The sequence below is a fragment of the Seriola lalandi genome, unplaced genomic scaffold (assembly GCF_002814215.2).
Source record: "Seriola lalandi dorsalis isolate HSWRI2012SDOR001 ecotype SW California unplaced genomic scaffold, Sedor1 jcf7180002054946, whole genome shotgun sequence".
Lineage (NCBI taxonomy): Eukaryota > Metazoa > Chordata > Actinopteri > Carangiformes > Carangidae > Seriola > Seriola lalandi.
The window spans coordinates 760,428-776,863 of NW_019525497.1; the positions used below are offsets into that span (position 1 = coordinate 760,428).

Sequence of the window (16,436 nt, forward strand, 5' to 3'; positions counted from 1 at the left end):
ACAAAAATGACTGCGCATAGTGCAATATATAGAATACAATGACTTTATGGAAAATTGTTGGCCTATGCTGTTTTATAAATGCCCTGTCTGAATATCTCTTATTTGTTTGTTCTCCTGCCCTTACATTGATTATGTGTTTAATGTGTGATGTTGTCTTGTAAATCAATGTCACTCATTTAGATTATTGTGTTGTTTTCCCCTAGGAAAATAATTATTTGAATTATTTCTTTCTGTTGTCTTCCTCTCTTCATTGTATACTTTTTTGTTGATCCTTTTTTGTTTGTTGTTGATGTAAAACATGCTCCTAATTAAATAGACAAATAACCCAATTATTGAGTGATATTGCACAGTGTTATAATAATGTGTATATGAATATAATCTGGTATCGAGAAATTATTATTAATACTTCTGTATGTGGAGAAATCTTTTACCTTGAAAATATGAGGATGTGTGTGTACACATGTATATGGGGGAGTTTTGGTATGTATGTGTGTGTGTGAGTTCTTTTTTATATCACACTGTGGGGACCCAAAGATGGTAGTCACATTGTGGGGTCTGACCCCCATTCAAGGACCCTAAAACTGGTCAACGTCACAGTGGGTATGTCAGTGAGACTGTAATGTTGCTCTGTTATATCATAGCGTGTTACAGTTATAGAGCGATGGAGTAAGTTAGAGAAAGCACTAGAACATAGTAGAGGCAGGGGGATAAATCAGCTGTGTTTCTGTCAAACGCCTTGCAGCTGTCTAACGTCACCATACACTCCTGATAGACAGCACCAGCTGAGGGACAAAAATAACCCTCAGGGACCAGGCACCTACCAACTCACAGTCGGGGGTAGTTAACAGGACAAAAAGCTGAAAGTGTGACCACAAATTTAAATAAATAGAGGGATCTAAGAGAACAACAATGAGTTCAGTGGTGTTACTTTTCAAGCAAGGCTGTTGGTTTTATTGACAGACCTGTTCAGAAAGGACATTATATTTCTCAGTGAACTAATGATACAAATCAACACCAACCCATTTTCTGTCTCTCTTGGTACAGTTCAAGAGGTGAATGGCTATTTTAGTGCCTTGGCTTAGGAATGCGCAGTTGTCATTGAAGAACACAGAGGACACAGATTGGTTGAAGAGTTCCTCAACTACCCTACTGCTGTATTTAGCCTCTCTCTGCCACTGAAACACTCCTCTTTTATCCACGCGGCTCACCATCCATTCACCAGCATCTCAGGAACCAGTGCAGCTACCATGGAAAACGTGGCAGTATTTGACTCACCTGGAAAGGGGAGGGGTCTGAAGGCGACCAAGGAGTTTTGGGCCGGAGATGTAATTTTTTCGGAGCCCAGTCTTGCAGCTGTTGTGTTTGACAGGTACAGTGAAAAAGCAAGCTGTGGATGTGGTTGGGTCGTCTGTATATCGTATATCGTATATCGTATATCGTATATCGTATATCGTATATCGTCTGTTTTTTGCTCTTCTTCCATCATATTATATTTTGGAAAATCCTGTAGTCTGATTTTACTGATGTTACTTCATCAAGTGGATGTAATTTTACATAGACAACTGTGCCTCAAGTGGAGACAGCTCATCCTCAAGCAAACGCTGAGTGATAATAACCTTATCTGGAACAATCAGAAACAAAAGACTATTTGGAAACTTTGAGATGCATCATTTCACCCCATTTCATTATCACTGTTATTTGTGATCATTTTTGAAATGGACAAAATAACCATCAAATGTGGAAGAGAAATTTGTGACAGAGTATAATTTTCGGCTCGTGTCTCTCCCAGCCACTATTGCTTCGTTTTATTTTTCTTTAGTATCATTGTTTACACTGGTTTTTGAACCATGACCTTTAATAGAAAATATCTTTTGTACAGACACTGTTATGTGCAAAAATTAAAGAAACTTAAGTTGGGATACTTAGTGCTTTAAAATATTTTTAATACATAAAATAAAAAGAGGTCAGGCTGTCTTTACATCCAACATCCCCATCTATCTCAGAAGTACCCATAATCCTCATAATAATTTCCTTACTATAGTTTTAAAAACAGATAACATTAACTTGTGTAACAAAATAATCTCGATTCAGGTCCCACTTACTAGCTTTTTTGGATTTTGCTGATGAAGACTGTGAGAAGGGAATGTTGAGATTATTTTGTGATGATCTGACCTGAAAGATAATATAGAAAGACTGGACTTCCATGCTCGTCTGAAACATTGTCTTTAAACAAATAGGCCTACATATAAAAAAGAGAATATTAACATAACAGTGGCCAACAGTAAGGTAAAATGATGTGATATATGGATCAAAACATCTTTCCGTCTTATATTTCCTCTTCTTTTCTGCAGTCTAGCGGAGCGTATTTGCCACAGCTGTTTCCGCAGACAAGACAAGCTGCAGAGGTGCGGCCAGTGCAAATTTGCACATTATTGTGACCGAACCTGCCAGCGTGCCGGCTGGGCTGAACACAAGCAAGAATGTGGTGCCATCAAAGCTCATGGCAAAGCACCAAATGAGAACATCCGGTAAGTGTAAGGAAAAAGGAAATAGGGATTAATAGAAAGGTATTGCATGGTACTAGATTTTAGATTTTTCTTTTTTTTTTGTGACAAAACACTGGTAAAGAACCTCCATACTAAGAGAGACTTGTTTTTCCACTATTGGTAATCTACCCTACTAAATCAGGATTGTTGTTGATTTTGTTTTGATCAAGAAAACACAAATGCATAGAGCCACATTTAATCAAGGGAGGAACAATCTTTTTTTTCATCCTGTGACTGATTAGTGTTCATTTGTGAGCTGCATCATTTTTGTGTCACTTCGTGGTTACTTAAACTTGCATAACCATTTCACGTTATGGTCAGTCTCAATAGTCCTCTAAATTGATCTCAGGATAACACTGTCTGATTTCATCGTGACCCTCGCAGTCACAAGTCTTCTTCTTCATTGTTGATTGTTGTGGTTGTAGTTTGGTGGCTCGCATCATGTGGCGACTTGACAAGGAGGGGAGTGTGGTGTCTGATATTCAGCTGACCACGCTGGAGGAGCTGGAGGACCACATTACTGACATGCAAGAGGATGATTTAAAGGAGTTCAAAGTGGACATCCACAACTTCCTCGACTACTGGCCCCGAAGCAGCAAACAGCACACAATTGATGTCATCTCACATGTTTTTGGAGTGGTGCGTCTAAATATCTATATCCCATATTTGTTATATCTTTATTATGTGGATAGTGTAGGTGTTAAACGTATAAGTTGTGTCCTTGCTTCAATGAACAAGCACTAGAAGACTGTGGGCTGTACATGCCCCTCCTGCCCAAATGAAACAGTCTAATTTCCCAGAGACCAAAACAAATGTGTTCAGTCAACCTTGTCAGCTCATAAAAACAAATATTTTCTTGTCTGCCACCAGGATATTTTCCATTTTAACGACTGACAAAGCAGCAAATGCCAGTGGTAAACTCAAGCATGTTCCTTCATACCTGAGTTTACAGCACAAGTTGTGACACTTAATATTTGAGTCACAGCTGGCCCGCAGTGTACCAGGTTGATTGTGAATATAGTCTATTTACATTTACAACACCTTGTGCTGAACAAACAGTAGAGTTTGTACACTTTGCAGTGCAGATCATGTGATGTATTTAGCGTCGACTGAGATTGCCTGAAGGTGAATGCCTGGTGAGTATGAAGTAGACGTGTGATATGTGACACGGACAGTTGACACGGACATTAGTTGGCAAGCACTGCCTAACGTGACCTTTAACCAACTCACCAGGGTTAATGAATTGTAGGATCTACTGGAAATTCTGTTCAAATTCAGGCAAAAAACCAGCCCACATTTCTGGGGTACAATGCATCAATTTACAGTTTACAAAACTTTTTATCTTGTAACAAAGCAAAGTAACATCTGCTCCCAACACCTTATCACAGATTTCATATGTCTATGAGTTGTGAGCGGTTCAACCAAAGAGCTGCAGTATATTCCATTTTCCTATATTTTAATATGAATAGGTTCTAGAGACAGAAGAGGTAAAATTATTCAGTATTTGCTGATAAAAAAAAGCACAGATTATAAACAAATCAGAACTCAGAATTTTTTTTTTTTCAAATTTCAAATCTTAATCGTGATTTCACATCTTCACTATCTTTCTCAGACCCACTGAGGGGTCCCCACCCCCAGGTTAGGAACCATTATCATTTGACCTATTAACACAGATTTGGTTCTAAATGTTCACTGTGGAAAATCACTGAATTAAAGACACAGCTGTTGTCTTCAGTCTCTTCTATTTAGCCTTTTCTTTGGTGTTTGCCCCTTAAATGGTGACACTGAAGTGAACAGACAAAAATATTGAAATATTTGTATTGTATTATTGACAACTTCTCTGTTATTTTTCCTCCCAAACTTAATGTATTCATACATAATCATTCCCCTCTTTCTCCCAGATCAACTGCAACGGCTTCACTGTGAGCGACCAGCGGGGTCTTCAGGCAGTAGGAGTCGGCCTTTTCCCAAATTTGTGTCTGGTGAATCACGACTGCTGGCCAAACTGCACTGTAATTCTCAACCACGGCAAGTAAGTTAAAAAAAACAAAACAAAAAAAACAGTTAAAAGTGCTTTTCAGTTAAAATGTTTTATTTTGTATTCAGCTGGAATCAACTATAACTTGAAAATTCAAATGCAAAATGTTTGTATGTGTGTTTACGTGCTGTTGGGTGTGTGAAAGTATGCCAGGTTGACTTTGGTGTAAAACTGCTTCCTGTTTGTCTTTCAGTCAATCGGCTGTGAATACTATGTTTCATTCTCAACGGAGGTGCGTTACCTCAACCTAAACCTTCTTAAGTGTTATTTATTAGAGCACCATTAGATTATGACATTAAACGCTCACCATCAACTCCATCCATTGTAGAAAATCAAAGTCTTTGTCAGTAGTGCCTTGTAGAAAGTACTATAGGCTTGATGTGACTCAGATTTCACATCAATATTCAACGTGCTACATGAATGCTCTAACCTTTATTTAGCTCTTTTAGTATAACAAAAGGCTGGTGTGGGTTTTTTTTCCTCGCATATTTCTTCACCCGCTGAAACCTCATTTTTCAACCCCACATATTTATCTGTTTGTCGTGTCCACACAAAGTTTTACTCAAGTGCTGCCGGTTTGTCACTTTGTGTGTTTATCCGTGTGTGACCAGACTGTGTGACCATCCACCATGCTGTGTATACTGTGTCGCTTCTTTCATTCATAACAGCTTTTGTTTCCATTACCTCTTACACCACACACCACCATGACAAAAATTCTAAATGTCCTTAATTATTTCATATTTAAGCCTTTTAATACATTTTTTGCTTCAAAATTTACTAGATGTGGAAAAGTTTTGTTCGGAATTTTTTAAATGTGGATTGAGTTTAACATGTTTGCAAAATGTTGAAAGAAGTAAAACAAATCAAATGGGTGAGACGCAAATGAACTAAACAATAAATGATAGAAAATGATCCACAAGAAATGGAATAAAATATTCTGCTGCTTCATAGTTAATGCGAATACATGTAATTTTTGAAAAGTGGCACATGAGGAATTAATGAAATGAATTTTGGCTTAAGTTTGAAATAATGTCTACGTTCTTATTCACTAATCCTAATCCTAATCAATCCCGCAATTGGATTGAATGAACTGAAAGCCACATGATGGAACAGGGTTTCACCATCAATCAAAGACTGCCGTTCAGCGTGTATTTCCGCATATAACTGTGTTTCTCTTCCTCAGGATTGAGCTGCGTTCTTTGGGTAAGATCGCAGAGGGAGAGGAGCTGACAGTCTCATATGTGGACTACTTGAATTTGTCAGAGGAGAGACGAAGACTGCTGAAAACACAATATTTCTTTGACTGCACGTGTGAGCACTGCAAGAACCACACCAAAGATGACTTGAAGATGGCGGGAAGGGAAGTGGACGAAGTCAAGGTTTGTGTTGAATTTTTCTGTTGAACTGAGAGAATGAGTTTAATACTCTGCAAAGGCAAAAAGGACCAAACCATCTCACCATAGCTCATACTGACATGGGTGATAAGCACAGGCGGGAAACACGAGAAGCAGAGCCACTGTGTCTATTCTAAGCAAAGATAACTCCCAATGGAATCAGCTTCTAATCCGGGTGTATGTGCATACATTCACGCATGCATTGGGAAACAGCGAGGTCGAAAAACATGACTGACATAAACTTCATTTACTCAATAACTTCCATTACTTCAAGGCTGAAACTGTATTTGAATGTTCTACTACATTCCAGGTATTATTATTATTATTATATCTATTACATTATATAATTTATATTCCATTTCCAATACCAAACTGATTGCAATTTACCATTTAATACTAGAGTAAATTGGTGCATGACACACCATAAAATGCAGTAATTCTGCAGTCAAATCTGACTTAATGACTTCTGTCAGCACAATTACCACTTTGTGTGTGTGTGTGTGTGTGTGTGTGTGTGTGTGTGTGTGTGTGTGTGTGTTTTTTTCACAGGTTATAAATAGAATCTGTCAGGAGCTATCAGGAAAAAAAAAAACTTTAACAAGTTTATGAGTCTTCTTTTAACAATATAAGTCTGACATATTTACCAAAACTGCTGCAACATGCCAGATTTGGCTGTCAAATAATAACCACAATAACAAAGATTTGTATATTAATTAATCATATATGGGACTAAATCTTGTTTGTTATTAGTAAAAGGAACATTCAGGCCTTGGACATGGACCCTTGAGTTAGTCAAAGGTCTTCTTAAGATAAAAATAATCAGGCTTTTGCCTTTATGGAACTCAGCAAGGCAAACCTGCATTGCCTTAAACAGTATTTGATGGCGCACATTTCATTTTGTATTTCATTGTCAGTGTGTTAATACTTGAGACATGCAACAGTGTTTGAATCCCTCATTAAAATCAGATCAATCTTTCCTATCCATCCTTTTAGCCTTCAGATGAGCAGGTGAAAGAGGCAACAGATTTTTGCTTTGAAAGGCTGGAGAAGATGGACAAGGCTCGATTAAACGGTGACTACCATGAGGTATCGTATCAATCAACTACAACCCCAAATAAAAAAAGCAGATTAAGTGGCTGCAGAAAGATTTTTTTTTAATATCAACAGAATTCAAGACTTTGTTTCCCACTGTATCTTACCAATGCTCTATCCTACTTCCATATTTTTTTTTGTTTTTTTAAAGATTTTTCTCTTTATGTTGTTACTTTTCTCTTTTCAGGTGGTAAAAATCTGCAGGGAATGCATAGAGAAAACAGAGCCGATTTTAGCTGACACTCACATCTACCTGCTGAGGATGTGGAGCACGTTAAGCGAGGTGCAAGCTTACCTGCAGTACTTTGATGATGCTGCAGAGTACGCCCGCAAAATGGTGGAAGGATACATGTGAGTACAAAGATACGGCGCAGTCTCCTGTGAGCATCTTGCATATCATTTTCCATCTAGTAATAATGATAAACACAAAGAACGCTCCAGTGTGAAAAACTGGATAGATACAGAAATAAATCAAACCTCTTCCCTCTGACAGGAAGCTGTACCACCCAAACAACGCTGCTCTCGGTATGGCCGCCATGCGAGCGGGAGTGAACCACTGGCAGGCTGGACTGATAGAGGTTGGACACGGGATGATCTGCAAGGCCTACGCCATTCTCATGGTCACCCACGGCCCAACACATCCCATCACCAAGGACCTGGATGTAAACACCTTATAATCTAAAAATCTGCAGTTGGATGTGTTTACGCTTTTCTTTGGGCTCAGCAAAAAATTGTATTGCAAAGCAAAAAGAACAGCCAGGTGGTTTATCTTGTGTTGTGTTACAGTTCAGTGACTGCGATATTAATGATTACCAAAGATAACATAATCAATATTTTTATATTAATGTATCAAAGGTAAATGTGCAAGGGTTCACTCGTAGTGATTAACCTACTGAAAACTATCACCTCAATTCGCAGCTTCCGTCGGCTTTACAGAGCTTTCTAGCGAGTTTCAGCTCATCGTTTAGTCGCTTGGCCACAACTTCACTCTCACCGCTCTCAGTGTTTTCAGACATCGCAGGAAGCTGCTTTCTGCTGAAGGTTCCCACTCAACACTACGTGCGCAGCTAAAAAAACCTCATATTTCTCCTCAGGAGTTTGTAGAGACCCAAAACAGAGCTAGCATGAAAGCAAATACTGGATAGTGGCCAATCTTGACTGCTGTATAAGTAAATATGCTGCTGTTTGCCAACAAGTTCACTTCATAAACTTGCATTTACTGTTTCCACCGCCCCCCAAGTGATCAGCTTTTCTACAGCTCTGCATGTTTAAATGTTTCAGCAAAATTTGAGTTATTAGTGAGGAATTGGTACAAGATATTTGATGCAGATCTAATAGCTGTGGTATCTCTTAAATAACAGTCTGGTGCTAGCTTATTCATTCACAATTCTTTTGGCTTATTGTATATACACTGCATCAAATTCATGGGTGGACATTTTAGGTGCTGATGTTTCCTTCCTGATATCCCCACAGGCGATGCGGATGCAGACAGAGATGGAGCTGAGGATGTTCAAGCAGAACGAGTACATTTACCACAGTATGAGAGAGGCAGCTCTGAAGAACAAACCAATGACCATGATGCATGAACCCAAGTCCGTGGAGGAGGGAATCAAGAACCTCTTCCATCGGAGGAAGTAACCAGCCGACCGCAGTCAAGAAAACCATCCCATTGTTTACCGTCAACAACTTTGAGTATTGGTGTGAGAATCTAAACAATTAGTCTCATGATCATTTTCTGTATCACTCACTTTTGTAGTTACACTTTTCATTAATAAAATAAAAAAAATAGGTGTCACGTGTAACTTGTGCTTTTAAATGTATAATGTTGCAGAATAAATAGCACTAGTATTTTAAAGACAGGTTTCAGCAGATACACTTCACCCTAAATGACACTGGTTCTTCATGCAAGATGTGTCATTGTGTACCAGAATAGGTAGTACATTAATACTTTAACCCAAAGCTTTGAACAAGACACCAAAATGTTAGCTTTTTAAATGATCTTTGTCTACGTGCAATGAAGAGAAATCTTGCACTTTTTCAATATGCCGGCCGAGAGGCAACTACAGACATCCTGTCACACTACAGGTGAATAGTAACATCACTAGCAATTTTTAAGTACACTTTCCAAGGGAAAAGTATTGAACACATTGTTCTGTGTACAACCCAAATACTGCAATTGTATCAAAAATGCTCAAGGCATAGAGGGGAAAATTTGGAATTGGAAATGAATTTGGGGGAAACCCCACTACAAATAAAAAAGGAAAAATGTAACTGTAGAAAATATTGCACATTATCCTGTCCTGGAGTCAGCCTTATGTGAAGCTTGAGAACTACAGTGCTAAAGTTGCTGGTGCTACCAGTGCTTGGCAGGTGATCAAAAACTGACTCAGTTAAATGTTTCTAGCAGACCAAGTCACATTGATCATCAGGTGCAACCCTGTCTCCCAACACTAGTCCATGAACATTATATACCGTTATCTGTAGCAGAGCCCTCCCTTACTGTCCACTGGTAAGTGTCCGGTTAACGCCCCATCACACATCTTGAAGTGAACCTGGCCCTCCCATTTTCAGTCATCATTCAAATCACATGAGCTAGGTGAAGGTTGCTGAGCAGTTAGTCCACTTTTGTACTTGTTGATCGAGCCCCTTTGAAGCACCTGTTGCTTGTTATCAGTTCAGTGGAGCGCTCACTGACCTTTAGCCACTCTGCAATGCCAAATACTTTACACCATCACTGCAATGCCAGCGTGTTAAAGCTGATATGGAGCAGTCTTATGGGTTGTGTTTGCCAGTAGATAAAAAGCCATGTTTTGAAGCCAACTACAAACACTACACTGATTTCCGACAAAGTTTAACCTGCCAGCATCCAATTTTAGATATTCAAACCATTGAGTAAAAGAAAAACCATAAGACAGCATTGTCTTTTACATTTTATTATCCCTAGTGCAGACAGTTACATGCGTTTACTCGTCCTCTTGTACACAATGCCACCGAGAGTCATTGTCTGGGGAGGAAAACAAAAAAATATAAGAGTTAGAAAAAAAATAAAATATATATTCAAGATGCACTTTAGTGAAATTGTGCAGTTTGTCTACTCACATTGACAATTGTGTTCCCATCCACCAGTTCTGTGATGGACTCAATTCCCTTCAGGGAAACCTTGAGCTTATTGCCTTCACGATGGACCACCGCCTACAAGAAATACGACATAAAAATCAAATCAAAGTCAGCTCAGGACAGTGTTCATCTCAGGCAATTCTGCTTCAAGGGATTTCATAACAGTGAGCCATGTTTGATTGGCATTTTGCATCTCTAAAAAGTTAGCATCCTGGCTTACCTTGACCTTCTCTCCAGTGATGGTTTCCAGCTCAGCCTCCTTTCCGATGGTGAAGTTGTTGACAAGGACCTTTGAGCCAGTTGTGACCGTCACTTTGAAGTTGTCGCCAGTCTCCTCGATCTCAGACATGCTCTTGATATCTTTGCCTTTCTGGATGAGGTCATCAGGGAGACCTAAGACAGATGGCAAGTTGATATGAAACCATTAGCCTTTACAAATAAGAGTTGTTGCAGTGAAGTAGTTTTTTTAATTTCCTAAGCTAAAAAGTGAGTTAAATAAGCATTTTTGGTGTTTTACTTTCTCCTACTTTGCTTGCACTTCACAACCAAAAATAACATTAGCAACTACACTAACAGTTATGAAACTTTACTCAAGCAGTACAAGTCTTACCAATGGCCTTCATGAAAGGCTCAAAGTTCTCCTGAGTCTCCAGCTGGAACTTCCCAGAGAAAGACATGGTGGCTGACAGTGAAGGTGAAGCAAGAAGTGGTTATCTGCCTGTTTTATACTCTAAAACTCCAGCGCTGCAATCATTAACCACAGGTGTCTCCAATTAAGGCAGCTCCAGCCCCCTTCATCCAGCAGAGCTCACAGAAGATCCACCAGCACCGATAAGGCCAGAGGAGAGATAAAAAGAGGCACAGAGACTAATGTTATGTAACCTTTAATGCAGAGGGGAAATAGTAAAAGTGTGTGTGAGGACACATATTTTGGAGATCTGGCCCGTGCACAGATATGTAAGGTAATGATCTTAAAAGTCACACACATTAACATATTGCATGAAGTGTACCCCAACAAGTGCTGACAGGGCGTAATGTTTGCTGCTTTCTCTCATACTTCATCCTCCTTCCTTCCCTCAACCCTCAGATTTGGCCTCTTGATTTCAGTTCCTTGTTTTTATCTTGTTTCACTCTGTTTTCCTTTTTCCCCGTTGTCCTTGCTTTAGTCAAGTCTTCTTTCTCTTCTGTTCTACATGACCTTTTACAATTTTTTTTTGCATCTCTTTTATTTATTTATTTATTTATTTTACAAGAAAAATTAAATTAGGTTGCTCTTGTAATGTAGTTAGTTTTTCATGTTACATTGACAGTGCTCCTGTCCTGAAAGCATATTCAAAATGCATTGAATATGCTATTTTATTATAAGGTTTAGAGTATGTGTTATTTTTTAGCAGCTCTTATAAACCCTCCTGGAGTTCACTGTCACTTCTACCGTGTGAACTATACTCCACATTTCATTACAAAGGTACTTTACTCGGGTGATGTCACTTTTCAAGATAAGCTCCCTTAAAAAATCTGTCAGAGCCCACCAAGAGGTGACAAAATAATTCACTGCAGCACAATATCAATAATCTGTCATCAGTGTTTCAGAGTGTTAACGTGAGTGATCTCTTCAATCTACTGTGTTTACAACTATTTTTTGAGCATTTGCCTCTTGCACAGAACAGGAGCTTATGGTTTAACCATGGAGTTCACAAAAGAGATAGATCAAAGGTGACTACTGTCCAAGATAACCACCATAACTGTTGCAACAGTGACATTGTGTCACTAGAGCTGCCACGAAAACACACACACGTGTCATGTGAGGATCCTTTGGATTTGTGTAGCGGTCTGTTACAGGATTGTGCAAAGCCGAACATCTGAAAGATAAAGATGGCTCTGGGCTTTGTACATTTGGTGATAGTGGAATAGACTCTAACACAGTGACCTGATAAGATTTACGCTGACTTGTTCTTTACTGAATGGAGAAAAGGATTTCGAAGGTTTGAAATTGTTTATGCTGCAGCCATTTTAACAGTAGTATTATTGCACAAATTTCAGTTAGGTTGCTCTAAAATAAAGGGAAACATTTGATACTCTCTCAAAACTTTATTTCAACATGCAGATATCTGGATGACCACTGTCAGTATTCATCCCTATTTTCATACATAAAAATATATTGACAAAGGCACTCTACAGAAGTACTCCAGGGGAAACAGCAAAATCAGAGTTATGATGACAAACATAGAAATGCGACAATATGAATAAACACTAGTCCCACTTCAACTATACAGCTGCAGAATTTCCCGTGAGACCTTGTTGTTAGAGGCAGCTCATTGGTGGATTCTATGAGGAGAAGTGTGACCAGCCAGGTGCAAGAGCCTGAGGATAATGTCACCGGGATCGCTGCCTTCGAATTGTCCGGTTTGGTCGTCTCCTTCCTCCTCGATGAGGCAGGATTGATCTGTTGTACAACTCTCTGTGGTAAAAAAAGAAAAGAAAAGGAGGAGTTATAACGTAGATCATGGTCACCTGCTTTTGCAACCATTCGCTTTACAATATGTTGTTATCAGGTTTGGTGACATGGTACCATGAACCTTTTCAGAGCCAGAGAGCAAATGTAGGAATTCACAATGACTGAAATAGTAGTGCTCAAGAAAAGACACAGTACGTTGCTTGCCTTTGAAAATATGTACAGCTCGAACAGAAATCAATATTCTAATGCTGGAAGCATTGGTAAAAGGAGCTGGGATCAAAGCTGACATTCTTGTGCCACAGAATCACTGATTTTTCCCGTTTAGCTAAATCAGAGTTTGTAATTGATTAGAAAGATACTTGAAAAACAACATAAACACTAAGTGCAGTACATTTGCTCAAGTACTGTAGCCTACTTAAAGGGGCGAAGTGTGAGAATTGGCCAACTGTTGAATTCAAACCCAAACAAATACCCTCACCGGCACATTGAGCTAGCATTAGCTTAATTGTTAGCAAAATCTAAATCTAATAGTTGCAACACGACCTTGTCGCAGTTACTACATTTTCATCCCCGCATGTTGGACTGTGGGCAGACTGAATGCCACCGTGACACTATAGCTTTTTCAGGTACAGAGTGGTATTATGTGACAGGGCTAGCTTGTTAGCTTGCAAACTTTAGTAGATCTCTACAAAACAAGACAAAGACGTCTTTGACATAATGTCCAAACTTATATTTCTTCACATTCTGTTGATAATCTTTGATGTTTTAAACTAAAATACTTACATATCGCCCCTTTAAGTATAATTGAGGTATTTGTACTTTGCTTGAGTACTTTAATTTTATGATACTTTCAAATACTACTACTCTACTACATTTCAGAGGGAGAAATTGTACTTTTTACTCAAATACATCTATTTAACAGCTTAGTTACCATTACAGATTCAGATTTTAAAGTCTGTAAGTGTTTAAATTATGATGAATAATATACAGAAACCTACTGTATATTAAACTACCCTAGTCAGCCTGGTATCACCAAATGGTGAATAAACACACCGATTTCTCAAGTCATTTGGCATTTTATCACTACGCATTTTTTGCTGTTCACATGTCAACGTATGTCTTTCATGTGTTTACTTAGTTCCTCTAACCCCCAACTCTAACCCACACTAAAATAGCAGTAAATGACACGCAAAAAGCTTAAAATGCATTGACATAACATGCAAAATGTTCTTGAAGTGGCATGCTATTTACACACCATCGCATTATATCATGTAGCAATAGTAAAAACTCAACCATGTCAACTGGAACTTTAAAATACTGTTAAACAGTATTAATGCGTTGCAGTAGTTATTATCCAATGGTACCACTGACAGAGCTATGACAGTGTGGTACTGATATTTCTACTTAAGTAAAAGGATCCAAATACTTCTTCCATCAGCAAATATATGTGCTTTTTTTTGCCTATAGGTACTTCAGGATTTCCTGACCTGCATCACAGCACAGTCCTGAAGCAGCACAGCGTCCTCCTTCAGATCCACAGGGTCTCCCTCCTGCCTGACAGGGGGTGAGCAGGTAGTTCTCCTCCACACAGTGAGCTGTTTCTGGGGAGCCCAGCAGGCAGCCGAGGCCCTCCCCGCAGCAGATACTGGGGCCGAAGCAGCGGCCCCTGTCTCCAGGGCCGCATGACATGCACTGGTGGAGGAAACAAGTGATTATTCTTAGTGTTATTTTTATAATGTGACTACAATTTAACTCAAAGTTAGAGATTGATAAAAAAGCAGCTCACCTTGCGCAGTGGTGCGTCCATGATGGACCTCTTCCCACCAATAGGACAGTTGGAGATGTAACACGCTGAACATACAGATAGGAGAAAAAGCAGGCACACGGACACAGCAGCTCCAGTCATTTCTGCTGAGAGAGTGAAGGAACAACAGACAGGAGAAAAACAAAAAATGTATTTAGTACGACTGTTAATCTAAAATCTAATGTTCAGAGAGCAAAATTTACTCACTTGTGGCTTTACAGTCGATGAGTAGTAGACTTGAAGCTCTTGTTTCAGATGCTTCCAGATGATATTCTATCTTGCACGGTGTCAATGTCATGTCTTATATACTTCCACAGCTGCTTTTGAGAGTGACACAGAAACCCAAAAGCCACTTAGAGATTCTTAATGAGTTCGTTTTATTGAAACTGACCACCGGGCAGGCCGGGTCAAAGGGCTGGGCAGTTCTGTGGCCTGGTTTGCGTTTTGCTATTGAGAATCATTAGAAAAGGGCTGGTGCTGCGTGACCGTGCATGTTCGAGCTGATGATGAAAAGTCAGAGAGGTCAAGAAGAAGATGGGGAGATGAAATTATTCAAAGCATGAGTGGAGGCAAGTGTGGTTCAACTTTGATCTGCTTTTATTTGAAAAAAGGAGATACATTAAAGATTTTCCTCTTTATTAAGCGTCTTCACCGGGACAGATGGAGGAAAGTGAAAAAAGCTGGCTTCACAGGTCGTGGGGAGAAGTCAATCCCTGAACTTCGGCCTGCTGAGCCGCCATTTTGGCTCAACAGTGCTGTACAGTACACAGAACTTGTAGCAGAGTGGATGTTTGTAAACAAACCCAATGATGACAAAAAAGACACACAAACAGGCACACACACCTACAGATTTTCCTTTTCTATTAATAAAATCCCTAATTCCTCACAGGAATTGAAGCAGGCATCGTCCAGGTTCTGAGGTTAATTGGTTTTATGAGCTAATTAACACAGCTAATGATCGGCCATAACTCATAAAAGACAGTTTCACACTTGCAATGATATGAGCTCAATTACTGCAGTTCTCTCCTGATCTACTAAGTGCCACCTCATCTCAATTAAAAAGAAGTTCATAAGATCGTCTTTGTTCACCAACTTCTCTGCCAAAAGGGAAGAACAGGACATCAAGACGTGGGCCGACGTTAGTGTATTTAGATTTCAAACCCACAGACAGATCATAAAACCTGTCTCCAGTCTCCATTTGGATACATAAAGTGGTGTAAACAGGACTGAAGTGTCATTCAAACAATGGGACACTCTTGCCACCTAGTGTCTGTGTTGACACATTTCATCTATTTATGCATGAATTTTTCATTGTCTGTCACTGTTTTCATCTGTCATGCTTTTTTGCAGGAGGTGGACAAAATAGCAAGAATATTTATTATGCAACATTGTGCAAGCCATTATAACAACACCACAAACAAGTCACCGGAAATTAACATTTAGAAAGAAGAAAACAATCTGAGTGTTTTTTTTTCTTTAAAATAAAACAAAAACTTAACATTAAAGGTTTGATAGAGGGTGTATTTGTTGCAGGGCTTTTCTGCTGGAATACATTACATACATAGGTCTTAATGTCATAGTGCACAGCCCCTGTATGACAGCACTCATCAACTGCCTATGAACTTTGTCTTCTGCAATCTAGAAAAGACCTGAAATATCTTTACCCTAAAAGTTTCTAGAGCTGTTCAAAGGTTTAAGATTTTGTCATATTCCATCTAAAAACACAGGACATTTTTACTTATTTACCTTAAATACAAAATCAATCTTTGTCAATAAACAGAAAAATCTGATCTCGCCGTGTTCTTCCAAAAGCTGTACAAATCCCTATTTCACAGAGAAATGGAGATGTCTATCTAGTGTTTCCTTATTTTTCTGCAGGAAGGCACTAGGCTTGTTGACTTCCTCTCCCCTCCCTTCCTTCCTTCTCTCCGAAGGTACTCATCTGAAAAATGAGAACAAAGTGATTGTTCCTGTTCTCTTTCTTAAGTCA

General features: G+C 39.1%; 3 protein-coding genes across 5 annotated transcripts; 1 reads left to right on the forward strand and 2 right to left on the reverse strand.

Moving 5' to 3' along the window:
• Positions 1 to 1,106: 1,106 nt before the first annotated feature.
• On the forward strand, positions 1,107 to 8,879 carry smyd1b (SET and MYND domain containing 1b). Of its 2 annotated transcripts, XM_023394253.2 has the most exons (10): positions 1,107 to 1,369; positions 2,352 to 2,528; positions 2,972 to 3,185; positions 4,448 to 4,578; positions 4,778 to 4,816; positions 5,768 to 5,963; positions 6,972 to 7,064; positions 7,258 to 7,421; positions 7,564 to 7,732; positions 8,544 to 8,879. In XM_023394253.2, exons 1-10 carry the CDS (start codon positions 1,248 to 1,250, stop codon positions 8,706 to 8,708), a joined length of 1,470 nt encoding a protein of 489 aa, XP_023250021.1. In that variant the 5' UTR covers positions 1,107 to 1,247; the 3' UTR covers positions 8,709 to 8,879. The 2 variants fall into 2 exon arrangements, with proteins under 2 accessions (XP_023250021.1, XP_023250022.1); XM_023394254.2 differs by lacking the exon at positions 4,778 to 4,816 and having other exon boundaries at positions 1,108 to 1,369.
• A 1,108-nt stretch (positions 8,880 to 9,987) lies between these two features.
• LOC111645169 (fatty acid-binding protein, liver-type) lies at positions 9,988 to 10,956 on the reverse strand. The gene is made up of 4 exons (XM_023394259.2): positions 10,798 to 10,956; positions 10,408 to 10,580; positions 10,170 to 10,262; positions 9,988 to 10,074 (listed from the first exon to the last, which is right to left on the reverse strand). Exons 1-4 carry the CDS (start codon positions 10,862 to 10,864, stop codon positions 10,024 to 10,026), a joined length of 384 nt encoding a protein of 127 aa, XP_023250027.1. The 5' UTR covers positions 10,865 to 10,956; the 3' UTR covers positions 9,988 to 10,023.
• A 1,305-nt stretch (positions 10,957 to 12,261) lies between these two features.
• oxt (oxytocin) lies at positions 12,262 to 16,434 on the reverse strand. 2 transcript variants are annotated; one of them, XM_023394172.2, is made up of 4 exons: positions 14,654 to 16,434; positions 14,429 to 14,550; positions 14,130 to 14,334; positions 12,262 to 12,645 (listed from the first exon to the last, which is right to left on the reverse strand). In XM_023394172.2, the coding sequence occupies exons 1-4, from the start codon at positions 14,742 to 14,744 to the stop codon at positions 12,500 to 12,502; spliced, it is 564 nt and encodes a 187-aa protein (XP_023249940.1). In that variant the 5' UTR covers positions 14,745 to 16,434; the 3' UTR covers positions 12,262 to 12,499. The 2 variants fall into 2 exon arrangements, with proteins under 2 accessions (XP_023249940.1, XP_023249939.1); XM_023394171.2 differs by having other exon boundaries at positions 14,429 to 14,553.
• Between the last annotated feature and the right edge of the window lie 2 nt (positions 16,435 to 16,436).

Excerpts from the sequence above, each read along its gene's own strand:
- smyd1b (XM_023394253.2), top strand. The coding sequence starts at position 1,248 with ATGGAAAACGTGGCAGTATTTGACTCACCTGGAAAGGGGAGGGGTCTG. Across the intron at positions 3,186-4,447 it reads TCTCACATGTTTTTGGAGTG|ATCAACTGCAACGGCTTCAC; the intron begins GTGCGTCTAAAT and ends TCTTTCTCCCAG. Across the intron at positions 4,579-4,777 it reads GTAATTCTCAACCACGGCAA|TCAATCGGCTGTGAATACTA; the intron begins GTAAGTTAAAAA and ends TTTGTCTTTCAG.
- LOC111645169 (XM_023394259.2), bottom strand. The coding sequence starts at position 10,864 with ATGTCTTTCTCTGGGAAGTTCCAGCTGGAGACTCAGGAGAACTTTGAG. Across the intron at positions 10,263-10,407 it reads TCACTGGAGAGAAGGTCAAG|GCGGTGGTCCATCGTGAAGG; the intron begins GTAAGCCAGGAT and ends TATTTCTTGTAG. Across the intron at positions 10,075-10,169 it reads ATGGGAACACAATTGTCAAT|ACAATGACTCTCGGTGGCAT; the intron begins GTGAGTAGACAA and ends TTTCCTCCCCAG.
- oxt (XM_023394171.2), bottom strand. The coding sequence starts at position 14,744 with ATGACATTGACACCGTGCAAGATAGAATATCATCTGGAAGCATCTGAA. Across the intron at positions 14,554-14,653 it reads CATCGACTGTAAAGCCACAA|CAGAAATGACTGGAGCTGCT; the intron begins GTGAGTAAATTT and ends TCACTCTCTCAG. Across the intron at positions 12,646-14,129 it reads AGGACTGTGCTGTGATGCAG|AGAGTTGTACAACAGATCAA; the intron begins GTCAGGAAATCC and ends TTTTTACCACAG.